Here is a 26,010-nt window from a genome sequence, read left to right as displayed (position 1 = left end):
GACGGAGTGCACTGCAAGTTAGTGAAGTGATGAAACTACACATGGCATACATCAAACTCTGATTAGACACATCACAGTCCATGCAGCAGATAATGCCAATGTCAACTTTAGAAAACACCACTCCGTTTAACAATCATTGAGCAGTGGCAACAACTCCATTCTAAAAACTAACTGTCAACCTCACACAGCTTATAACACGTGTAAATACGCCATTGTTTTAAAGATCTTCTGCATGCATTTTTTTGCCTTTGACACTGATTGGCGTGAGATTCTGTGTAATTTTGGCTATGTCTTCATCCAGCAGTTGATGGTCTACTACAAAGCAGGCCAGCTCTTACTAGCTGCTGATGGACAAAGAAGTGTGAGCACAAAGGTCCTAGCAGCAGCAGGATATAGTGAAGGTATATGACTATCATTGTATCCATTGACAATGAAAATGTAATTGTGAAACTGACACTGATCGGCTAATATGAGGAGCTCTCCTTCACTGACCTGGTGGCTGCCCTCACAATGACAGACAGTCAATAAGGACCAACTCTATGAAGAGTTTTGTGCCAGCTGGGAGGCGATCCAGAAAGCTGGACAGGATACCACAAAATCCACCAGTGAGAAGTTGGTGGCAGTTTTCCAAAACATAGGGAAAGCCAACTTGATCAACATGTTCAGGATTGTCTCATTTGTTGTCGGTGTGCCAGGCTTAGATGCCTTTGTAGAGAGGATTTTCTCTCAGATGGTCAGACTGAAGAAGCAGATGCAGCACAGAGCTGATCAAAAATGAACTTCAAATATCTGTGAGCTGTGACTTGTCAAATATGGACTTCTCTCAGGCTGTGCAAAAGGATAAAGGACTGCTTGAATCAGTCAAATATCCATGGGAAAAGTAGACTTGGTGAGTCAGGCCCATCTTCTTTCACATTTGAAATGTTTGTTTGTTTGCTGCAAAGCTCCAAACTGTGATTTCTTTGATCATTTATTTTGAGGTGTATTCACAGGGGCTTTAACCTCCTAAAATACTGTTGAGTAGATGAGCACTGATGAGCACATTGCTGATGAGTGGTATGAGTAACAGGTGTATCACAGTTCTGTTCACTGATAGGTTCCAAATAGGTTTTATGATGAGCCAAACCACATTTTAAAATACATTATTATTGTAGGCTACAAATGTAAGACAGAAAAAGTTTAAGCAAAACATTGGCAGCAAATATATTCCTTTTCTGTAAATGTGCCAAGATTATTATGAGCTCTAAGAAAAATTAAATTGACTAAGAAATATATATGGTTTAATTTTGTGATTTCAGTTTGGATGGCAAGGGTTAGGCAGCAGTATTAACTGCTACATTAGGTTCAATTTATCCATAATTCAGTTTCTAATTATTAGAGCTATAAGTCTAATGAGAGTTATAGATTAAATGGAACAAATACATTGTATGCCTTTCCAATTGAATAATAATGTGAATATAGAGTGTTCATACTACTATTGCACCATACACCAGACAAAATGTGGTGTGCCAGGGCAAAAGGTGGACAAAAGGTATAGTGAGAAAGTTGGTAATCCTAGTTACAAGGGAAGATCAATGTTAATTTTATGTCTGTGGGTTCAATAGAGAGGTAGCTCTTGTTTAGTCTAGCTGAGTACAAAGTCTATAGACAGCAGGAAATAGCCAGTCTACGGTGACCAGACGTCCTGGTTTGTCTGGGATTGTCCTGGTTTGAAGTTGGCTGTCCCGAGTCCTAACAAATACCTGTGAAACATTAAAATATCCCAGTTTTCAACATTCACTAACACATATGGCAGCTTCATCACAGGACTATGAGGGACTCCCTAAAGTCCATGTTCTAAACCAACTTGGTCAAAATGATTCTAGTGTTCTAAGCAGGTGGGGAGTTCCGGTCCTCTGAAATGAGGCCAACGCGGAAGTAACTTAGAACTGCGTTCTAGCAAAAGGCCACCTGGGGGCGACCATTTTGGTGTCAAAAGGACTTCCGTCTCTATACAAGTCAATGGAGAATTCACCAACTTCTCACTTGATTTCTAACCTCAGTAAACGTTTTCAAAATGTGTTTATGGTCTCAATCGCTAGTTTAAAGCCTTCTTCAATGCACTCTGGTGTTCATTTGTGAAATTTTGGCCTCCTTGATTTTATATTTGACGATAAAGCAGGGTATGCATTAGGGTGGGCTACATTGGGATTGACAGGTTGATTGCACAATGTCCTCGAGATCCAGCCCCTTGCAACTATAGCAACCTCCTCACTCCGCCCATGGCCCCGCCCATGGCTACGCCTCAAGCCCATATAAGTAGAATCTGTGTTTTTATTTTTCCCAGCATGCACCTGAAATTTTCAAGATGGTGCTGCCCAGATTCGAAACTATTGGCTTCTGAGCAGCAGTCCACAAATCACGGATGTTATGTCCATTTCTTCTATGCAGTCGTTGGTTCTCAGCTTAGCTAAACATTTAGACATTAGATATTTAGAGGTAGTTAGTGAATCACCAGGTTTACTGAGTTTACTGAGACATCTGTGTCAGTAAAAGAATCAGTTACCTATTTGAAAGGTTAGCAGCACTAGTGTGCTATCTGTTGTAGATAGGTAGTTATTGAGCTATTGTCCTCATGAACAATGCTTTCATGGGCTTAGATTTGTACTGATGGAAATTGCTAAAATTGCTCTGAGCAGCAATTGAACTTAGTATTGACCTATAAAGAGGAAGAAACAGTGCCACAACATCATGATGTTATGAACAATTACTTGCTGGTGTATAGAATGTACTGATGTGTTTGAACAGCGATGTGATACCTTATCTTAGAAAAGAGCCGCCTACACAGTCAGTGATCCTGATTCTTTGAATGGAACTGAACAAAACGATTCCAATCAGCTAAATTTCCACCTCTAGTGAAGGAGACACCACGCTATTAACCGCCAGACATGAAACTGATATTGATCTTCTCACCCAACCCTCAGTAAGACATTAAAAACGCTAATCTAAGCAGAAGGTCAATCGCTTCAACCTTACCTGCCCACCTCTAGACTGCCCATTGAGATTTCACTCAAAACAATACAATTATTGCTGTCTGTTTCATTAAAACTCCAACCTGCAACCGGGCAGATAGTGAGGTTTTGTCTCGGGGATATTAGTCCCCTGCAGAGCACACAAAATCACATCGTCAATCTAATGAAAGTCTAATTGAAGCCTAATAACAATGAGAAACCCAACAGTCACAGCTATAATGGAAAAATACCTCTCTCTGGTTTTGGAGTAATGTAGCTGCTGCTGCTCCATCGCTAGGCTCTCTCTACAGCAGCAGCAGCAGCAGCCAACAGTAACTTTTAGCTTTGAAGTGATTGACTGAACTCAGAGTAAGAGTGTTGATTATCAATAATCACGCCCCTTACAGGCAGTTCCAGTGGGAGGTCTGCCTCTTACAATAGTATGAGAGGATGGTGGATTTCGCATAGGGTCAAAGGTGTGTTTGTGGCAGATCTATAGGTGATTTAACCTCCTGGTGCTTGCCTGAGATCCAAGTGTAACATAAAAAGAGGCATCTAAAAATACTCAAATTCTAGTAGGAAACTATGCATCAAATGCTGTATGTGTTTGTCAAATTTAAATGAACCTATGGTGTAGATTCATTTGTTTAAAAGTGACTTTCAGGCAGAAACTCAAAAAATCAATCAAAAACACTACATTAATCAACATGACAAATGACATTTGAAAATGTATGGGGTGAGACTTGGTTACAGTAGAAACACTGTGGAGATCTCTTTGTTCCGGTAAAGTGATACAATCCCTGCAATCTGAATATTTCATAGAGCTGACATCAAATACCCACCAACTGAATTATTTGGCAGCAGATTCAAAAAAGTGGCAGGCTGTGATGGTGCTCCGTTCCAGGTCAATACAAAAGCTCAGACTTAGGGTGTATATTGGTTAAAAAGGGGAAGGAAAAAAAAAATCCAAACAGCACGTCCTGCCACGATCCACATTATTCATACAGGAATGTAAAGTAACTCTAAAACCAATGACATTTACTTTCTGCTGCCCCGAATACACCAGTGGTGTCTTCTCATATATTTGTGACCTTTAGTATAATGCCTTCAATCTACCAAGAGCCTGTTGTGCATTTCCTTCGATGATATCACAGCAGAGACACATGGCAGATGTGTTGGGATGACTGCTGTTCTGACTGATAATCCTGTGCAGTAGGAATCAAAGTGGAAATCATGTATGCAGGTATGTCAGCAACTTGACTTCAATCGGCTATTCCATGGAGAAAAAAAAAATTCCCACATTCCCACGACATGCAGAAATGACAGATAAATTGGCAATATGTATGCTCTGATAAAAAAAGCCCAGAACACACTTTGAGGAGGAATTTTATGGCTTATTAAAGATAAAACAAGCAAGAGTATTACCATGTTTCTCCACATCCTTCAAAGGGTCAACTCCAGGAGAGAGGATGAAGAACATGGGCGTAGCTGGACCCGATTCTTCAAAGGAGACAGCAAAGTCCAGTGATCTGCCAATCACATACTTGCTCCCCAGTTTCTCCTCTACAAAGTCTCTGCGGGAAGAGAAGGACTCAGTTCTGCTCAACACTTTTTTTATTATCTTTGACGGACAAGCTGAACAACTTGAAAAATTGGAATCTTCTGTAGTACATTGCGTGATATAGACAGCTGCTTATAGAAAAAGTCTAGTCACGACCGCATTGCAAGCAGCTCTTTTCAGCCTCTCTGGATTAAATCCTTTGGTTTTTCAAACATCACGATCTGTTCACTATAACCAATCTAAACCTTTACTCATAAATAGATGACACATACTGTATAGATTGGACTTGATGGTTCTTTTGACAAAGCTCATGTGTCTCAATATTGTTTTGCAGGATAATTTTAAAATTATAGCATCTTAAATGATTTTACTAGCAGATATGATTACTGTTGATAACAAGATCAATACATGGCTTCTATTATGTATGACTCATACTGCAAATATGCAGGTGAATTGTGTGAGTCAAAGCAAGAAACCTTTATCACATTATGTAATAGGGCTCTTTAGATTTGTCATCAAGACCCCATTTCCACACCTGGTATTATATTATATAAGCATTCTCATGATCTGAAATATGCAAACGAGTTAGGCAGTGCTGGTGGACAAACATGTTGGTGCCAGGTTAAGGGAAGCGATGCAGTACTTTGGAGGAACTATTACAGTGTGCAAGGTGATGGTGGACTTGCTGACTAGGCTAATGTTACTTGTGACTGTTAATGTTACCTCATGACTGTAAGACTGTCATCAGCACTACTGGAGGAGCTTGCTAGCATTGCTGCTAGCTTGGCCAATCACATCACCAGTAAACCCAGTTAAACTGATATTATCTATCAATTGCACATACATTGGCGTTGATTCTCCAGAGTCTGCATATAATCTCCCTCACATGGACTCTCTTTGATAAGATAATTTTAATCTTCTCTGGGAACATTGCATGCTTTTTGCAGTGTGCTGCCTTAGACTCCAATGTAGTCATTTCTCTGGGTCTCTCTGCCACCTTCTTATGCCCTCTACAGGTATGGACAACCTGTCATGTAATTATGTTGCCTCAGTCTTAGACAGTAGCAATTCCATACCAATTAGTAGGCTTAATCATTTGCCTATTTCTGATTTTACTGATTTCAGCAATTGATGATTGATACATAAATGCAAATATAATACTATCATTATCAGGCAAGTATGTATGTAGAATTCATTTTCATAAGTATGTGTATAATCACCTGAAAGTCACCTGCCATTGATGACAATGTTTCTACAGTAGCCCAGAAGGACAAACCAACCACTGGTTCTAGAGAGGGTCTTTTCGTGAGTTTCATGGCCACACATGCTTGGAAGGAGAAGGTGAGGGGTGGGTATTCAGTTGGTTGCAATCAGTAACATCGCCACTAGATGTCACTAAATCCTACACACTGTACCTTTAATTAATCTTGTAAAGGTAAGTACTTAGCCTGCTGAGATTCCATTAATTACTAATCATTGATATTAACAGCAAGGTCTTGGGTTATTACGCTTACATATAGGAGCCTTCTACCTACAATGGATGTTGTTCTACTTAAAATGGACATTGCTCACGAATGCTGCCTTGACATCTTTGCCCTCACTGAATCTCTCTAAATGAGAGAGTTTCAGAATTTAAAATACATCTGAATGGTTACAATATCTTTTGCATTGACAGACAATCAAAAGGAGGTGGAATATTAAACTATGTCAAAGACTTTAATGGCCTGTCATGTTGCTACACTACTAAAGAGTTTTAAATATACTGATCTGTCCTGAAGACAGTGACCATTTCACAATTAGAGTCTCCCATCCAACCAGAAGAACTTTACTTAGGGTTTAGTCTACATCTGTTCATTTCTAGTTTTATATGACCAAACAAATCAAATCCTTTTTAAATCAACCATGAAAGATCTTAATCATATAGCAAACAATCCACTTAAATACCCCACTAATGCAATTTTTGCTCAAGACATCAGCAATCATTGCCTAATGCATGAGTTAGGAATACTTAAAAACCTCCAGACTAAAACCAACCCTTGTATTATGAAAAAGAGGCATTTTAAACAATTTATTGTGCTAATGAGTGATCTTTATCACTCTGACCTTGTACAATTTGAAATACTTCTGAGTCCGACCTACTTTTTAAACATTTTAACACAATTTCAACAACATACTTAATAAACATGCTGCCTTTAAACAAATTAGAGTAAAACATTTATCTAATCCCTGGTTCTCCCTAAACATTTCCAAAGCTCTTATTGACAGAGATGCTGCTTGGAATACAGCCAAAATTACCAATCATGTGAATGACTGGCACAAATTCAGGCACCAATGGAATAACTGTGTCAGACTTTATGAAAAAGCCAGATCTGACTTCTAGTTGTCCTGGTTTGCTAATACCTCTGGAATTGGAAGTGAATTTTGGAAAACTGTCAAAACCTTAAAAAAGTAATTCCCCTGCCTTGTTCCCCTCTTAAAATCAGCTTTAAAAAATCTAATCATAAACAAATTAAATATGTGTGAATTATTATCATTATTTCATTTCAGCTGGCAATATGTTTCTCAAACAGTTCACTACTACCTTACACTACTACCTTAAATGCTGGCTCTCCATCTGAAGGTTCTTCACCAAATATTAAATAAATTAAATAAATAATATTAACTTTAGCACCCCGACCTCACATGTATCTAATATTATTGAAGCCCTATCCCAGGCATTTAGATTTCTCACACCAGACTCAGATAATAGTTTCCAACAGTCCCAAGTCAAGTCCCCTTAAGGTTAGTGTAGATGTACCACAATGGTCCATTTTTGGTCCTCTTTTATTCTTTTATGGCTATGTACATACGTACATTTTTTGTGCAGACGACACTATTTTCTATAACACTGGCCCTTCTCTTAATCTGGCAATTGCAAATCTACAGTCTGCTTTTGATAGATTTCACACTTCTCCCATCAAACATAAGCTTGTATTAAATTCTGGCACAACTAAATGTATGCTATTCTCTAGGTTACTTAAGAATATCCAGCCTACTGCTCATATCTAAACCCTTCAGGGTTCTGAAATTGAAACTGTTGAATATTATAAGTACTTGGCTGGATACCATGCTCACTTTAAAGACTGATGTGAAACATCTATCAAACAAACTAAAGGCCAACATTTAATTTTGTATTTTGTATAAAAATAAGTCATGATTCTCTTCTGCTAGTAGAAAAAACACTGTATAATCTACAATCCACTGAATGCCTGATTATACTATATATATCAGGCATGTCCAAAGTATTCCATAAAGGGCTGTGTGTCTGCAGATTTTTGTTCCAACCAATCAAGAGCACACAATTCAACCAATCAACTGAGATCAGTTGATTAAATGAGTGATGAGGCTGTACTGCAAAAACTGTCCAGATAAACCTGCTCTCTATTTAAATGTAAATACAGTACCTATAATGTCAGGTCTCAGGTCATTTTTGTTCATACAGGACTGGGAAAAAATGGTTGCAATCACACTTGTAATTACTTTTCTTAATTGATCCATGTTTAAACTGAATGTTTATTTTTGTTCACAGGTCCCTCTTGAAAAAGAGATCCCTGTTTCTCAGCGAGACTACCTGTACAAATAAAGGATTACATAAATAAATACAAATCACTTCCCCCTCACCTGGCATCAGCAGCTTTGTCCACCAGCTCTGCCTTTTGTAATTAGCATATTACAGATAATAACAGTACTTATTAATACCAGATTAAATGGAAAGGTCCAATCAATCTAGCAATCCATAGAGGCTTCCTGAGAGTCGCTGGAAACAATCAACTTCTGGTCATTTGGGGGCAACAGGTTATGAACAAAACATTGACATTTTATCAGCCTGGTGTTTTTCGAAATGTCTGATAAAATAACCAGATTAAGATAGCGTGTTAATGCCAAGCGAAAATGTGGTCCAATTTTCATTCACTGACATTTCTAGACAGAGGGAGAGGGCTTTTTTTCTCACTACTGTCTTCTTCAATAAATGAGGCTTATTGATTGTAACTGCAAAGCCGTGTAATTGAAGATACTTCTAGGCAACAGACAGACACAGAGGCAGGCGGTGGGAAGCACAGGTGCCCTGTCAACTCAAAACATAAGCCAAAGGTTAAGCTGTTTAACCTTTACCCTTTCACCAAACAGCACCGGTCAGTAAGATTCTTCACAGATCACAGAGCAAAGGGCAAAACCATGATTCCACCACTCACCTAACGGCGTACGTCATGCGGTCAGGCCTCAGGGCCCTCATCATGCACAGCCTCTGGAGTGAGGTCTTGTTCTTCCACTCCTGTGGGAATTTCTCTTTCTCTGGACACTCTGACTCTGCAAACTTCTTCCAGCGTTTGGCAGAGCCCTCGATGTCTCGGTCCAGGTTCCTGAACTCTTCCATGGAGCATAGAGACTGGTGGTTGGGGGAAAGAAAAGTACAGAAAAACTAGTATATATATATTTTTAAAGTTCTGCTACTCTGTGATCAGTGATGCACAATACAGATTTTGACCACTCCAGAAACATTTTTACAATACGCAGCAAAATGACTAACTTTGTTTGCAGAAGTTTTGGGGAGAAAAAAAAACCAGACAGGAATGCTTATCTTTCCTCATGCCTATATAAATAATATTTGTTCAAAAGGAAATGCTGAGTAAACACGATCTTTTTCATAACGGGACGGGGGGTAGGGGAGGACTGAATATGCATGGGCTGCAGAACCAGTAGGGGCTTCATTGTGATGCCCCTGCTGACAGACACCTTATCTCATCTGTGGAAAGCAGCAGTGTCACGCAGTGCAGCCTGAAGCAGGTATGCTCCCTGACGAGCCAGCGGACAGACAAACAGACACATGCAGTGTGTGTGCTGTCAGCTGTCCGCACTGTGAGGAGCACCCTGATATATTCCCACACACAGCACACATATAGAGTATAAGGTGTGAATCGATGAAATCTGCTTTTGTACTGCTCACTAGTTGGCATGAAGCAGAAAGGCAAATTGAGATGAAGTCACTTCAACTCAGTTTGTTTAATTACCACAGGCATTTGGCAACCTCTCAACACCAGCCAGGGGAGAATACACCGGGTCTCCAGGGATTCCTACTCTGCTAATATCATCAAGAGGGCCAAGCAATCAGAGGATCTTATCCTGCTTTAAAGCTTTCCAACTGATTATGTTTCCAACTGCGATAAGGAAATCAAGTGACAGAATTTGATTAGCAGGGCCTTAAACATCCACAGTAGGTTTAGTAAGTGCAGTTGAGGAACGTCCGTCTCCAAACTCTCAGAGGGGTTTAGGTTAAGTTAATATTCTAGGCGGTACAGATTGAAAAATTCATGAGTAAGAGAGGCTAGAAAAACATTCTGCCGTTAGGGTTTAGTTTGCTGCTAAACTGATCTGACAAGAGAGAGAAGCTCTGCTGCTTGACGTCCACGGGGCTGCGTTGCCAGACGTCTGTTCTTTAAGGGAAGCTATGAGTTCGTTCTAGTGCCCTCCAATGCTGGAGCGGAACGGGGTCACACAGCACGGGGGGCCCCCAGAGAATCACATGCTGTCAAGACTGGAGGTTTTGGGAGAAAACGGAGAAAACACACTTCAATTACGCCGCCGCCTCTTTAAGTACGTTTCCACTTTAATGCCGAGTTGTTGCTGGGAGACTCAGCGGCACAAATTGCATCATAGGAAGCAACTCCGAATGCTGTGTAAAGCAGCTAAGTGCTAAAATAACTTTATGGTAATTGTGGGTTTTCGCTCATACCTCCCAAACATGACAGGCTGCAGGAAAACTTTGTTTGGAAAGACACAGCAGTCAATTACATTTTTTACTGCCTGACTATTTTTCATAAAGCGGCCTCCCATGGTGGGATTTTAAAAATGGAGCTGATCTACAATTTAACACTCTCTTCATACATCTTTTTAATACTTGTGTATGATTCTCAAAAGGACTCTTTATGAAATAATGTGCTATTTTGGGACGGTAGAGGAAACTTTATGTTTGCAAAAGTACGCAATTCTGTACTGATCTTGGCAAGAAATTGTAAATTCTGTTTTTATATTTTGGTAAGGAAATAACATTCAGTAAGTCACACCAAGCAAACTCACAGTGCATGCATTATTATGTGAATGGAGAATATGTACAATATTTGGATCTTTGACATTGTTTCTCCCTAAAAGGAAGCACAAAAAACAACAACATCCCACCTGGGGATGCTAACCCACACTGAATGGGTTATTATGTGTACAGCACTAATACTTCACATCTAGGCTCTGACCTTGTCACTCCCAAAAAGGAAGCCCCGAGGTCAGCAAAATAGGGAGTAGAGGTTGACAATAACAGCGGTAATAGATAATAACTAGCTTTCAGATGAGTGATGTGACAGCAAGCTGGGCAGCAAAAGAGTACTGATAACTTAAGGAGAACACTATGTTGAAAAGGTTGTGTTAGATATACAGACATATAACCAACATAAAGTGTGGTAGTAAGGTGTTTGGCCACCAGAACAGCTTCATTGCTCCTTGGCATTGATTCTACAGTATTTGAACTCTACTGGAGGGATGAACACCATTCTTCTAAAAGATATTCCCTCATTTGGTGTTTTGATGGTGATGATGGTGATGGAGAGCGTTGCCTAACAGGTTGGCCTAAAATCTCCCAAAGGCGTTCAATTGGGTTGAGATGTGGTGACTGTGAAGGCCACAACATATGATTCACATCATCTTCAGACCTGTACCGGTTTTTCCTTTAATTAGTCACCTGTCTGTATGTTGCAGTTAGGAGAGTACATCATGAGCTACCTTATAGACCTTTCTCAACTAAGACATTCTATTTAGATCAGAGAAAAGTATCAAATCACATTTTGAGAAGTATAAAATATGTTTACATTTTTCCAGCATCACCAGTTTCTGCTTTGGCCACGCTCTGTTTGTACCGCTTTGAATGTGAGAACAAGAATTCTGCTACTTTCTGTTGTCAGTAACATCAACAACACAACCGTCTCTGCCAGCCTCTGTACCTTGATCCCTCCCCAGGAGTGGTTGGATAGGAAATCCACTGGTGATGTTACACCTGGTTGGACAGGGTACCTCAGAAGAAAATCCAGCTCTGCAGGGTTTATTTCTTTATTCATCAGAAGGATCTGGACACACAACAAACAGGAAGGAGTTTGAAATGTTGTATTTTTTCAGCACAAACCGCGTTTCCTTTCCGCTTGATTAGATCCGAACAGAGCCGTTTGGTCTCAGGAGCGACCGATTCAATGGCGAGAGCTTGTTCTCAAAAAACAAACCATGCAGAAGATGAAACCAGGGGCTTCACTTCCCTACCTGGAAGGCGAGCTGAGCGATGTACGTGAGCTTGTCACATTCAAACAGGCCTCTGGTGGTGTACTGGAAGACTGAGGAGGTGATGCTGTCAATTAGGTTGGACACCCGCTGCTTCAGAGCCTCGTCCGGCTCGGCCTTCAGAACCGCTTTCTGGAAGACCACACTGAAAGCCTGCAGATGCACAGGAGCGGGTACGACACTCAGCACTTGCTCACTATCTCACATCACAGAGTTACAAGTGCACAAAGTGAATAATGCTGAAAACTTGAGTCACTTTCAACCAACTGTAAACCCGTACATTTGATGATATTACTCATTTAAATGGGTTTTGTTATTTTACATGGCTCATATTGACCTTCATTAAGTCAGTGTCATCAACCTCTGACATGATGGATATGTTGCCGTTTGCTGTAAAGATGAACTGATCGATCCTACTTTGGCTGCTTATGAAAAGCCATCAGCTGTAATTGATTGAAATGCATTTTGAGTTCATACAAGTATGCATGAACACGTTAAGAGTGTCAAAAGAAGAAGAATTTCAGTGCCACACTCTGGTATTCACTCATACATAATAGAACACAATGCTGTGGTAACATTGATCACAAGTAATGCATTTTCAAACGATGACAAAGATTAGAAACTGACGCATAATGTCAGATCTTTGAAGCTTCAGTTGGAAGTATCAGCAGGAGTATCAAGCTGCCAACTGTAACAAGTGTCAACACCTATTGTAGCATTTATATGATACTTCACTATGATACATACTTACTGTATTTATCAGATCATTTACTTTGCTTCAAATGTATTGAACTATTACAATGAGCAGCAATGAATACAGTTAATAAATACAGTTAAAAGATGCTATCTCCTTTGAGTAATGGTATGGAAAAGGGTAAAGCTGATCATTTTCTATATGTGACTTATTGTAAATAAATCTTAAGCCCAAACCAAAGCCGACAATCAACCCTAACCCTGAACTGATCCACAGAGCATCATTTCTTGTCCAATTACTATTAAAAAGTTACATTGGATTAGAGTCTGACCGATAAATCGATCAGCTGATATTATCAGCCGATATTGCTATATCGATATTGGTGAATATGTTGTCCAATATGTTTTTATTTCATTTAACCATTTTTCTTAATTCAAGTTTAATGTATGCATATGTTGGGGTTTTTTGTGTGATCTGCATATTTGTTTTTTTAAACACATAGTAAATACTAATTATCATTATTATTATTATTATTATTAATTCCCAGAGAAATGTACTGTTTTAGTGCACTGGTCATTTTATACAGTCAAGTTTAATATTAAACTGTAAAATATCTTACCTTCATTAAATTTGAGGGATCACAACAAAAAAATCTATTTATTCTGTACATATAAGATTATCGGCCAATATATCAATATCTCCCTAATATGAGTATCGGCATCAGCCCCAAAATATCCAGTATCAGTCTGGCTCCACACTGGATCACGTGTTCCTTCACTACCAAAGACACTAATACACAAACATAACATAATAACATAATAACATAACCCATCGACAAACATGTGCCTCCCTACCTACAGGATCTGATCAAACCACTATCATTATCATTACTATTATTATAATTATGATTATGAATGCAGACACTAAACTTTATTGTGACTCATTCCCACATATATCATATCATCCCATATATCAGTAGGGAGTGCCACAGACAGTGTAGGGAGATTGTAAAGTATTTAACTAAAGACTGTTGCATTGTTGGTTTTGGGCTTTTCATAGGATTTATTGATAATAAGAGCAGCATAGAATATAACTTACCATGTCTTGTTGTAAAGTGTGTCTGCACTTAAACTGTCCTTTAAATAGGCTGCTAAAAGACAAAGTGTAGCTTCATAGTCCATGAAATGATTTCAATAGATTTGACCTGTGACTGTTCTCAACAGTACAATTCACTTTCTGAAAACATACTAGAAGCAATTCAAGCAGTGTAGGTATGAATACTAAACATTTATCTACTACTGAAAGGTGCAAGTTCAAGTCTAACTGTATTCATCTTTAGAAAAGTGCTAGAGTGGCTGTAAATCAAAACCTTATTAAGGGAAGATAATAATCATGATTATCATCTTCTCTGAGTGTTCTCGTGTCTTTTCTGTCGGTTTAGCCGAGTCACGCTCTGCTCTGAGCTGGTGTGAAGAACACATATTATAACGTGTTTCATTTCATTCACAAGGTCAAAGGTATGTAGACTACGAATGTGTTTTCATTTGATTATGTTGGGGAAATAACTTGGACCAGGGTAGCTACCTGCGGAGTCTGGAGTGATTGCAAACCATATCTCAGGCTGCCTCCTCTCAGTGCTCGCTGGCTGACAATATGAAAGACATTACGCTCTACATAACCACATTAGGGAGCCACAAACACAATAAAAGCAGGGCAAAGAGCATAAAACACGGTGAGCAAATGGAAGAAGGAGGGGGAGGAACAGAGGAGTGAGTGTAAAGAGGGGTCTCGCTGGGGGCCTGTGAGGCAGGGAGGAAACATGGCGGGTCAATAGAAAGGGTACCTTGAGAGAGAACTGGTACATGGGGTGGATTTTATTGAGGTCGTTCATTATGAAGTACAATAAGGAAGCCCGGGCTGCTGCTGGTCGGTAGTGCTCCCGAGCCTCATTGATTTTGGCCTCTGTCACCTTGGCTTCTTTTACCTACAGTAAAGACAGTGCAAACACAGGCGGAATCACACACATAGACACGAGCATGAAACTGCACAAATATGCAGACGCTCAGGCTTCATCAATCAGCTAATGATGAAATTGTGCACCCCTCCAATAAAACGCCCTCCAGTGAAGAGCTGAGATATTCCAATTTCACGGTTTCAGCTAAAATGTTCTCACAGCACGTGGAACACGACGATTATATGCCGCTTTTTTTTTGGGGGGGGGGGGGGGGGGGGGGTGCCTGAGCCAATATGCTGGAGAATGAACATCTGCAAAGGCAGCGCTCATCTCGTCGCTGACAGAAGGCAGACACACACGCACATCGTCATCATCATCATTCTCATAAGTGCTCTTAAGAATCAGAAACATCAGTTAATTCTCCTCTGGAACAAATCAAATGCTAAATTGACATGAGGTGAAAAAGACTAACCAAAGAAAGGGAGTAAAAGAGAGAGGAGAATACAGTTACAGTACAGCTCCCAAATTACAGTGGAAATATTTTATACACACAGGTTACCGATGAAATACACACTGGATGTGTACCAGTAGGTACAAGGGAAGAAGTATAGTGAATAATGGCTCAAACTATTTGTACTTATGAGGAACCTAGGAATAAATTATTTTTTAATTACCTGGTACATATTCAATAATTGCATAGTACATAGATGAAACCAAAATGAATAGCCTATATGTCTTTTTGTAACTGGAAACACTTGAAGTCTGCCTTTACAGTACAAACATTCAATACATGTTTATAACACATAATGGAGTTATAATTAGATATAAGGGGATTTCAATTATGTATTAATGTACATTATATGTCAGCAATTATAACAACTATAAAGATATTGTATATTATTACAAGTGTGTTTTAGGGTTAGGGTCATTGTATTGTTTAACACTTATATTTGATAATGTGGGTGTACATTTATGATTAAATGTTTGTATATTGCTCATAAATATTAAATAGGAGGGATTTAAAGTAAAGTGCTGCCATAAAAAGCATTAAACCATATAAAAGAGAAGAATTCTATTCTCAGTGATGACAGCATAACTTGATAGCACTTGTTATGTGGTGTGTGTAGCTTAGCTGTAGCTAGTGACTATCATGCTAGTGAGACTAGGCTAGGCTAGCAAGTCTCAAGAGCTTAGGAAAGTTTCTGTGTATCAAGTATTTGGTCCACAAGCTTGTTTCATTTTTTGCCACGGAAGAAAAAGAGAAAAAAAGAAAAAAGTAAACACTAAACTGTAGAATTTGACAACTGCTAAATCCTAATAGCTTGCTAACAGGTTAGCAATGCACATGTGTCTTTATCCAAAGGTTTCAAACTTTATGTCAGAGTGTGCTGTTTTTCTAAAAAACATTCAGTTTACTGTTTTGGCATTTAACAATGAGATATATATTAAAAGAACATGGGTAGCGTATAGTATAGTATAGGTTAGTATAGTATAGTAGTAAAAGAACAAGACCTTCTCTTCTATCTCAGCAGCGGTACGTTTGGTCGTCTCCAGGTTTTCCACTAGTTCTGTGTCTCCCAGGAAGTTCCCTGAAGCTGAAGACAAACGGGACAGCAGGTTGTCCTCCAGCGTCTTCAGGGTGATCTTGAATCCGTTCTGTTGCTTCGTCAGCTCAGACTAATGAACACAGAAAAACGCACAAAAACATTGACAGCCTCTGTGTGTTTGAGAGCATTTCTTAGACACACCATTATTGCTTGTTTGCTAGGTTCTTTTCTGGCCTTATCATCATAATCTGGGGCAGTGGGAGATGTTCACAGTGCAGGTCAGTGAGAGCACATGAATACTGAAGGGCGCCTCAAAGGCAGGACTGATCAATATGCTCTGCATAGGCTATCCGGACCCAAGAAGGGAAGCTCGCTCTGGGTCGGATTAGCCAGCTTCCGTCTGGTTGCTGACATCAAACCTGTGCCGAGCGACCTAACCCTCGGTGTGATGAGACCGTCGATCAGGAGTGAGGGGGGAGGTGGGGGGGGGGGCTTTGATTGTGAAAGCACACACGCCTAGACTTGACACACACTCACATCACGTATGAATCCCGTGGTACGAGACATTATGGATTCCATGATGAAGCAGGCATGGCATATTATACACACCCTCACATAGCTCAGTCACAATGGGTTTTATTCACACCTCACCATATGGATTAGTGCACCCCGTCCTCTAATAAAGCTCCAACTCAAGCTGGGGGTTTTTTTCTGCTAGAACAAAGACAGGAAAAAAAAGGGTGGGAGAAACTTTTACTTTTTTCAAAGCCCCGGCGTTGGAGAGGCGTTGGGAGAACAAAGTCGACAGGGCAACGGTTACTCTCTTTATTGCTTCATCCTGCTTTGTCCTTCATTATAGTCTGTTGCCGCTCCTTGTTTCTGCTCGATAATGACTTTGCTTTATTGAAGTTTCCTTTAATAGAAGCCTCTGCGACCTTTGAATTGTTGTAATTACGGGAGGGTGGGCTATTGTGAGATTTGCCTAGGTTTTTTTTTGTTCGAGTGGGGTGATCCATGGCAAACGGTGGTTATATGGTTCTGGCAGAGCTGCTTCTACCCCCCCGTGTAAATCACAGGGGATGGAGGGTTGTGGTTGGAGGGGATGCGGGTGGAGCTGTTTCGTCTCCCTTGGGCATAATGTTCCCATGACAAAAGACATACTTAGCTCAAAACGCACCAGGGGGAGCAGATAGTTTAAGAGATCACACTGCTTAATTGCTCTCTTTATGACAGCATTTCCTACTGTAGTGATGAGAGGTATTTTATACCATTGTGAAAACTAATTGAGCCTCTGCCTTGTTAAACCTTACAGAGAGATGAGTTTGACGTTATTACTCACTCTAGTAGTTGAAAAAGTTCTCCTCTGACAAAAAAAAAACTGTATGGAGGGAAAAGAAAGAAAGAAAATTACGTGACGCATGACATTTTAAAGGGAAAGCGTGTGCTCGGAGCGTGGAGGAGATGTGGAAGTACAGAATTGGTTGGAGTGGCGGACATTTAGCCAGGGGGACGTTTGCCTTGTGTGACTCAACTGTGACTTTCAAACTCGCCCAGACACTTGAGCTCTTGACGATGGGGGGGGGGGGGGGGGGGGGCTATCCACACCGAAAAAAACATTCCCAACCGGATCCAATAATGAGTCAGTTTTTAACGATTAGCTTTCCTCTGGCACATTGTGCTTGTAATTACCCTTGCTTGGGAAAAACAAACAATTAACCAGTCAGCAGAACACCCTAATTGGGATTAAAACGAGATATTACATCTATCATTTTTTTTCTTTTCTTTTCTTTTTTTTTAGGCAAATGATTACCGAGGGCCACAGAGCAGTTAAGGTAATTTGGGAAGTGGAGCATTTTAGTTCTCATTAACACAGAAGGTCTGGGTTAAAATTCTTAGGATGTACACATGGACGTATGTGTGCGGAGGGAGGACCAGAGAGGGTAGTTATAGTTGTAAAAAAGGTTGTAGACTGATCCTCCTGTGCATTCTCCAAAAAAGGCAACTTGACATTTTAAGCTCCTTAGCACCCCCACTCCCCCCCGTCTTTTGGCTCCGTTAAATGAGAGCTCTTTCACCCGGTAGTCATCTTACGGCTCAGCGACACAAACACTCACCTCATTAAAAGGTATAATGGCGGCGCCGGCTCATTCAGAGAATATAAACAGGTACAGCCAATTTGCACTTTGCTATCAGTCTGATGATTGTTATCGGTCCGGGTTGTTTACTGACGAAACAAAAAAAAAGTCATTCGGCGCTCGATTCTATGGGCCGTGTGGGGTTTTTTTATCACGGTGAGGCGCTTGGATTGTACACAGCGACCCCCCCCCAACCCTCCACCACCCCCAACACCAATACCACCACCCACCTACCACACTCAACTTTCAGTGTTAATTAAAATGATAAGTGAGTTCTAGATCTTGTTTTTTTTTCCCTCCTCACCCTACGATCTCAGTGAAATGCTAATTAAACAAGCTTCATTAAATCACATTTCACTTCTTCTCCATTGGATTTTTTTTGCTGAGGGGACATAACGCTTAAAATAACTCCGGCATTTTGGTCTCCCCCCACCTCTCCACCACAACCTCCACCACCTTCTCTCTCTCTCCATTTATTAAAAATGCTGATTTGTCCATGGATGAAAGCCTACAGGTCTGAATAAAAGCGCTGCCTACGAGAGGCCCCAACGCAAACAAGGACGCCTCCGGAAAACCATCAAAATGCAAATAGGATTGTGTTTGAGTAAATCTGCCTGACCCGTTAACAGAGTTCCCGCATTATCTCCCGTTCTGATCTCTCGGAAAGACTCCGCCGAAAGCCAGACACGTTCTAAGCGGAGAGGGCTTTCAGATTCCCCAACCACCACCACCACCCCTCCACCCCTCCACCCTTCCTACCCCTCCAACTTTTTCCCCCCCGAAACTGACGAGAGCCTCTGCGTTTAAGGAACAGCGGGGGGAAGTGTGTCAATGTGTTGTCTAATTGCCGCGGTACAGTAGCGCCACCGGCCAATCCGTTTCAAGCAGCTGACATGAAAAAAAAAAAAAGCAGATTGTCGTGGAGATGAGCGCGAGGCATCATTAAGGAGTCGGTGCTTTGATCAAGTGAGTTTTTGCTTAATTACGAACATTTACATTCACACGGTGGACCGGACTGTTGGTAAGAGAACTGCTGCTCATTACTCCTGGAAAAGTCTGCCGTACTGTACGCAGAGAACAGAGCCGGCCATTAACTGTGACCGGCGGTGACAGCTTAAAGCTACAGCTGGTGACGGCCGACGCTGATCAACAGACTGGAACAACAGCTTCTTCGCCCTCCTCGCAGTCAAGAGGAGGGGGTTGAGGGTCCGCACGATGACAACAAAGAGAGTCATTTACAATATAAAGGAAAAAAATACACCTCAAAGCGTCTCTTTTCCGCTTTTTCTCCTTTGATTTTTTTCTTAGAAGAGGTGGATATGGATGTGTGAACATAAATGAGTTTGCCAAAGTGATAAAAGAAAAAAAAAGATGAAACTCCCTTGAGGATAAGCATCAAGACACAATTACGCAATTCCGGGAGCTTGATGATGAATGGAAGAGAGTCAGAGTAACAGCACTCAGGGTGATTGTGACATAATGGTGGATTGTCAGGGCTTCGGAAGTTAATATGTTTTTTATTTTTTTTGTTATTCAGAATTAATACATTTTTGCCTTTACGTGTGATTGTTCATCTCAAAAGCTCACTTACACAACTGTTGAACTGTCAAATGATTTCAAAGATAAGGCTGTTAGTTAATTAAGGCTATATTTTTCTTATTGTCAACAAGTGTGTGTGTGCGTGTGTGTGTGTGTGTGTATCCATCGCCTGCTATGTCTTATTCCTCTGTGATGTAGAGCTCCATTGTTCAAAAAGTATTACAAACACATCAGTGAGCCACACTGTTGCACTGCTGACATGTTCCTTCATCACCATTAACACACACACACACACACACACACACACACACACACACACAGTAGTTTATTTTGACTCAATCACACATGCACACACACATACACACACACCTGCTGTCACCAGTGCAACAAATGTGGATTCATCCAGCACATTTCCTGCTGTTTGTGTGATGTTTGTTAAAAACGACAGTGGCCTGCTGTTTTAGGAAATAAGTGAAACTAAATATTTGTGAGGTGTTTTTAAAGATGTATGTCTTCAGTAGGAAGTAATGGGCTTTATATTATAATAGTTTGGACGAGCCTGCTTTAAGATGAGACTTAATGATGGATTTCTGTAAAAACAGCTGTTGCATCTTGAAGAGAAAACAACAGACCACACGCAATGAAGAAGATGTTTGTATTGTTCTGCTAAACCACTCATATTCAATAAACTCAAACTGTCTTACCAAATCTTAATTAAGAGTACAAAGAAGAATTTCACAGCTTCGTGTTCTGGTGACAGAATTCAACAAACATTAACAATATATTTAGCATTGTTAGGATTGGTATTAGAACAATGTGAGTAATAAATGGTTTTTTTGTTTTTGTTTTAAATCATCAGTGATGGAGACAAATATTTCACGATGTTGTATGTCTTTGTAGAAGAAATTGTCTTTGCAAACTTGTAAACAGATGTTTGCATGAAAGAAAAAACTATATAAAAGTGAAAATCACCTCCAGTTAAATGTGGTATATTCATAACTATGAGCAGAAATCATGAAAAATAATGTCATGGAATAGATCAATCCTTCCATTTAAAATAAACTGCTTTGTGAATTTCTAAGTATTAGTGGCCTGCAAGATTAATGTGAGTTACTTTTAATTTGGGAATCACCCTCAGGCTGAGTTTGGGTCCAGACATTTTTGAGGCTCTTTCACTTAGTAGTTGAGACAATTCTCACAGTAGAGCTATACCTAGGACTGTGGTGGTAGGAATGTTTTCCCAGAAAGGACTAGTTGTGATGGGTGGGGGGGGGGGGGTGCATGTCACTGATAATGAATACGTGGTGTGGACAGTGTGGTCATGTATTTCTCTTCACTGAGCAGAAATGAAACAAAAGCATGTAAATTAGGTAAACAATGTCAGGTTCTGGTGCGAGCATGTCATATGACAGCATATCCTGCTAGTATAAGCTACATTTGTTTTTATTTGTGTCTTTCAGGAGGGCTGAGGTGGGGTTGGGGGGTGGGGGGGGGGGGCTGCCCCTACAAGCCAACTGGCTGATTTGAACAATAGTTAAGAAGCTGTGAAGTGATATCAATACTGTTTAAAAGTGGATGCTGATATACTGTGAAGAACACTAATCAATGCACATTTAAATGGTAATCTAATTTTCTCATTACTAGATGCTCTACGTATAAATCCAGCATGCACACACTCACACACACACACAGCCGTGCGGTGTCCCGATCTCCCTAAATGAGGAACCCAAAGCCCCATAATTATCACACATCCACTTAGTTTGCCGTTAATCAAAGGCTCCAGCTGATTGTTTTGGAATCAAAGAGCCCGGACCTGCAGCCTCCTGTGATGTCTAAAAGACAGACACCGAGTTTCTTCTCGATGCGTCGCGTTAAAGACGGATAATGACGAGTGAGAGCGCAAGGCCCCAGCTCCTGGAGAGCCCCCCCCCTCCTCGACTCCTTCCGACTGCTTCTTTTAATTACACCTGCGCTGAAGAGATGTTAGGAGAGGAACTCAAAGAGTCCGACGCTAACCGAACGCTTGTTTTGTTCTGTGATAGCGCCTGATGGCTGTGACAGAATAACGCTTTCATGTCTGCTCGGGTTCGCTTCAACATTCCTGAGACACATCAGATAAAAAGAGATGCGTTAAAATGCTCTGCTTTGTAGTTAAATATCTGTATCGGGTAGTGTTCCGCTCCGCTTTGACAGACGTTCTCACCTTTAGCTGTTCCAGATCAGGTCTCTCCATGCTGACCACAGCAGCTAGCAGCTGGTCCTCCAGACCGTCTCTGGTCACTGTGAAATTTATGAGCGTGCACTGGGCCTGCAGCTCCGGCTGGTAATGAGGGCTGGCCAGCTTGGTGTGCAGGATGAGGCGGAAACCAGGATTGTACTCGCATTCCTTGTCTCCGATCTTTATGTACCTGTATGGTAAATGAGGAGCGGGATGGTTTTTGATCATTGAAGGCGACTAAATGGAAGATTCTGAAACTGTGATGTGAAATGTGATTGGCAATTATCTGTCTTGTTCCTGTAGATAGACATAATGCGTCTTTTTTCCTTTGAGTCTGGGACATTTGTCTTTAATCATCCTAGAATGCCTTGTCAGCTTCTCTTTAAAGAATAACATTGCTGTTATTCTATATCATGGTCAAAAATATGTTGAAAAAATAGTTTTAAAAGCAGCATCAGTTTGTTAAAACATACATTTTGTACTTTTGTTGCTTTTATATCATTTGAAATGACATTTGCACCATTTTTTACCAAAAGTAAGACTGAATGCTCCTGAAAATGTCAAATGGTGTAACCACAAAAGAATGTAAATGTTTCTTGATCTCCATGATTCTCCAGATTAAATGTAATATTTAGAACAATAGTATTCCATTACTTTTGTTTAATATGAAAGTTATAATGTAAGATCATGACAAGCTAGTTGATATGGTGTTTTATTGAGTCGAATAAAGTTGAATTTATTTGGTACAAAGTTTTTACACCACTTGGACATTTTTACCGTAATCCTCTAATATATTCTTTAAAAATGGATTCAAAGCAGAAATGTGATGCTGGGTCCACAAAAATAGAATGTGTGCAAGTTATTCATACGTTTATTTCCACATTCTAACCAATTTGACTAAACCACATGGACACAGAAATGAATCACTGACCCTTATATCAACAAATCTCTACAGCTTCTTTACAGGTTCCGAGCTTTTTTAAAAAGTAGTGGGCAGTGTAGCTGTAAGCAACCAGCACTCACACTGGAACACATAGTGAATTTTCTAGGGACTATTTTCAGTTGCAGTTTTTTGGCAGCAGAGAGCAATGCCTGATACTTTTAATTTAGTTGCTTTGGGAAATAAGGCAATACACTACGTTCTGTTTAATTAAAAGTGTGAATGTCATTAATGGAAGGAGAAGGGATGTTTTCACTGCATGTATTTATTTACTTTGCTGAAGCTTGAGGTAATTGCAAATTGACTTTACTTCTTTTAATTTATCTGATAAATACAGCAGATATGTATCACAGTCAGGACTGTAAAGCCTTGAATCCAGAACGTGGATCTTAAATACAGTCGGTGTTTGAATCGTTTCGGAAGGTTGATGATAATGTCTTTGGTTTTTGATTGAAGCTGTAAGTATCTGACATTTTGTGTCAGTTTCCACATATTTTAAACTCATTTTGATGGTGAGAAAGAGAATCTGAGCAGTGTTACCCCAACATTATGATGTCTTATGAGTAAGTGGAACATCCTCTGTATTAAACCACAGTTTGACATTCAAACTTTCACTCAAACTAATGACACTAATTGTATGCTCGTGCATGCTTATATGAACTCAAAATGTATTCCGATCAATTATGATTTCCATAAAACAACAAAAGTAGTATTGATCAGTTCATCTTTAGAGCAAACTGCATCATATCCATCATGTCAGAGGGGAGGGACACTGAAGCACATATTTAACAACAAATAAGTGACTAAGTGATCAATATGAAGTCACTATAATCAGCATGTTAACAACAACAGTCTGTTCTAGGTAGATAACTGGCACTTGATTTGAATCATAGAGATATTTGAAATGGGTAAATTTGTTTATATCTGTTGCCATTTTCAGAGATAACTAATAATATTAATAAAAGCACCTTTCGTACAAGAAATGCAGCTCAAGGTGCTTTACAATAAAAGAAATGACATTCACCAAGCACTTCACATTAAAAGGGATTAATGTAACAAAAAATAGAAAATAAAACCCACTTGAGAGCATTATTAGAAATAAGACAAAATAAAGTGAAAATCTAATACACATTTGTGCTTCAGTGTTGGTAATTTGAGACTTAATAAGTGAAAACCCAGAAAGTATTTAGCCTGCCTACACAATCCATAAATCAGCCCCTTGGTCTCTGAAGCCGTAAGCAAACAGAACCTTTCTTTACCCAACGGACACACACTCACCACTGGTCTTGATCAACCCACACTGCTTACCCTGAACATCTTCCTATGGCTTTAACCTCACTGTGGGTCTTATCTGTGTTGGATGCAACCCAAAGCTGTCCCAGAAAAAAAACATAGTGGTGCTGTGGGGGTTAAAAACACACACCACAGTTAATCATGCCACAATAGCCCATTAAGGCTTTGCATGTAAGGTGGAGGACCTTAAAGTCAATTATAAATGTCACAGGAAGTCAATACAGAGCAGCTCAAACTGGACTAATATGTGGTTTGGTTTTGGTTAATAGCTGAGCTACACAGTTTTACAGTAAAAAGTGCATTGAGGTAATGGGGTCAGCTTGAGATGAAGGCATGAATCGGTTTTCTGCATCTTTTTGTTGTACTTCAGTTTGTTGTTAATGTTGAACCTGAAACTTTGTTATGAACCTAATGTTAGATCTGAAAGACAACGTTTGATCGGACTGAACTGATTTGGTGTTGTGGGGAAAACAAAACGGACTCTTTATCGAGTGGATTGATCTGTGAGACTGTGGTAGACTGTGGAGTTAAACACACACACTGAAAAACTCAAACCCTTCTCCACTCCTTCTCGTTACCCAGCAACCCAATACAAAACAAGACGGTTTTATCTTCAGTTTTGAAAGTGTCTCAGTTGGTCTTTACTCAAGTTTGCTCTGCACCATTAAACTGTTTTCTACCCAGAGATTATTGTAAACAAACACCATGGTTGTTCTATAGTGAAGGTATACATACATATAGTATACTTACACCATACTTATTGCATTAATGTTCACATGTATATACTGCATCACTGCATATGGACAGAGTGAACACTGTTCTATTCTTTTCTGAAAACTGATTTAGATGCCAGTTTTTGATACTTGGTGACACACAAACATGTTTTCCAGTATCAAAAAATATTGAGATCTTCACAACATTAAGATTTTTTGAAAAGCTTAAAGACTCTCTTACCTGCCCTTCTTAATGGTTTCTCTACCCAGCAGAGGTCCAAGGACAGGATCCAAGGTTTCCTCTAAGTTTTCTATCAGGACCACTTCACCTTCTGCCAGAGCTCTCTCTATGGCATCCAAGTACCTTTCAAAATAAAGCAGCAGGTGTTTCTTTATTGATTTTTGTCTGAAATACATCCAAAAAACCCCCATCATGTACATATTTGAGCATCCTCACCCTCTCTGTCCGATGCGGATGACGCGCAGGTTTTCTCCGTATTTGTTTTTGATCCACTTGATGCCCTGCAGCTGGGGGTCCACCATGAGGGGCCAGCGCTGGCAGGAAGTAAGGATGGTGGCGTTCTCGGTGGACATCCTGTCGGCAGGGAGCCCCTCGTTCTGCCAGGTGGCGATGTCGGCGTCGTCCGTCAGCATGGTGAGAGGGTCCAGGTCTGGGGTCACTGGGATGGGAACCTTTGAAGGTAATATCAATGAGTATATGTGATGTTTGCACTAATTATAAGACTAAAGATGATGGAAAGTCGTTGTATAAAGTTATATAAAAGTTTGTCTCCTTCTAAAACTTTGACATCCTTTGATTTCCTGTGATAGAGAGCTGCAGTATATGTTTGTTTCATGTTGTCTTTACTCTCAACAATCTCCCCCGGCATCTGAATCTCGTTGGAGAAAAACACAAGTGGCCCTTTCTCACCTTCCTTTCAGTCTCTATGCATTTGTCAGGGACTATTTTCAGCCGTGGATTAATGCTTATTTGGTGCTACAGTGTTCTTTCTTCTTCCAGCAACTGAAAAGGACATACTGAAAAGGAGAAGATTACTGAGCTTTACTTCAAC

At 40.1% G+C, this 26,010-nt stretch overlaps 1 protein-coding gene across 1 annotated transcript in view; it reads right to left on the bottom strand.

Annotated features, from left to right (window-relative positions):
* dnah9 (dynein, axonemal, heavy chain 9) overlaps window positions 1-26,010 on the bottom strand; it is a 157,440-nt gene that overhangs the window by 28,033 nt on the left and 103,397 nt on the right. The window contains exons 62-70 of the mRNA XM_053341129.1: window positions 25,395-25,630; window positions 25,179-25,301; window positions 21,977-22,181; window positions 16,065-16,229; window positions 14,442-14,582; window positions 11,887-12,057; window positions 11,577-11,699; window positions 8,784-8,977; window positions 4,416-4,564 (exon numbers count right to left, since the gene is read on the bottom strand). Of these exons, the coding sequence (XP_053197104.1) occupies window positions 4,416-4,564; window positions 8,784-8,977; window positions 11,577-11,699; window positions 11,887-12,057; window positions 14,442-14,582; window positions 16,065-16,229; window positions 21,977-22,181; window positions 25,179-25,301; window positions 25,395-25,630 (1,507 nt within the window). The remainder of the gene's footprint in view (window positions 1-4,415; window positions 4,565-8,783; window positions 8,978-11,576; window positions 11,700-11,886; window positions 12,058-14,441; window positions 14,583-16,064; window positions 16,230-21,976; window positions 22,182-25,178; window positions 25,302-25,394; window positions 25,631-26,010) is intronic.

Source organism: Scomber japonicus, chromosome 20, assembly GCF_027409825.1.
Source record: "Scomber japonicus isolate fScoJap1 chromosome 20, fScoJap1.pri, whole genome shotgun sequence".
Classification (NCBI taxonomy): domain Eukaryota; kingdom Metazoa; phylum Chordata; class Actinopteri; order Scombriformes; family Scombridae; genus Scomber; species Scomber japonicus.
This window is presented reverse-complemented; position numbering and strand designations above follow the sequence as displayed.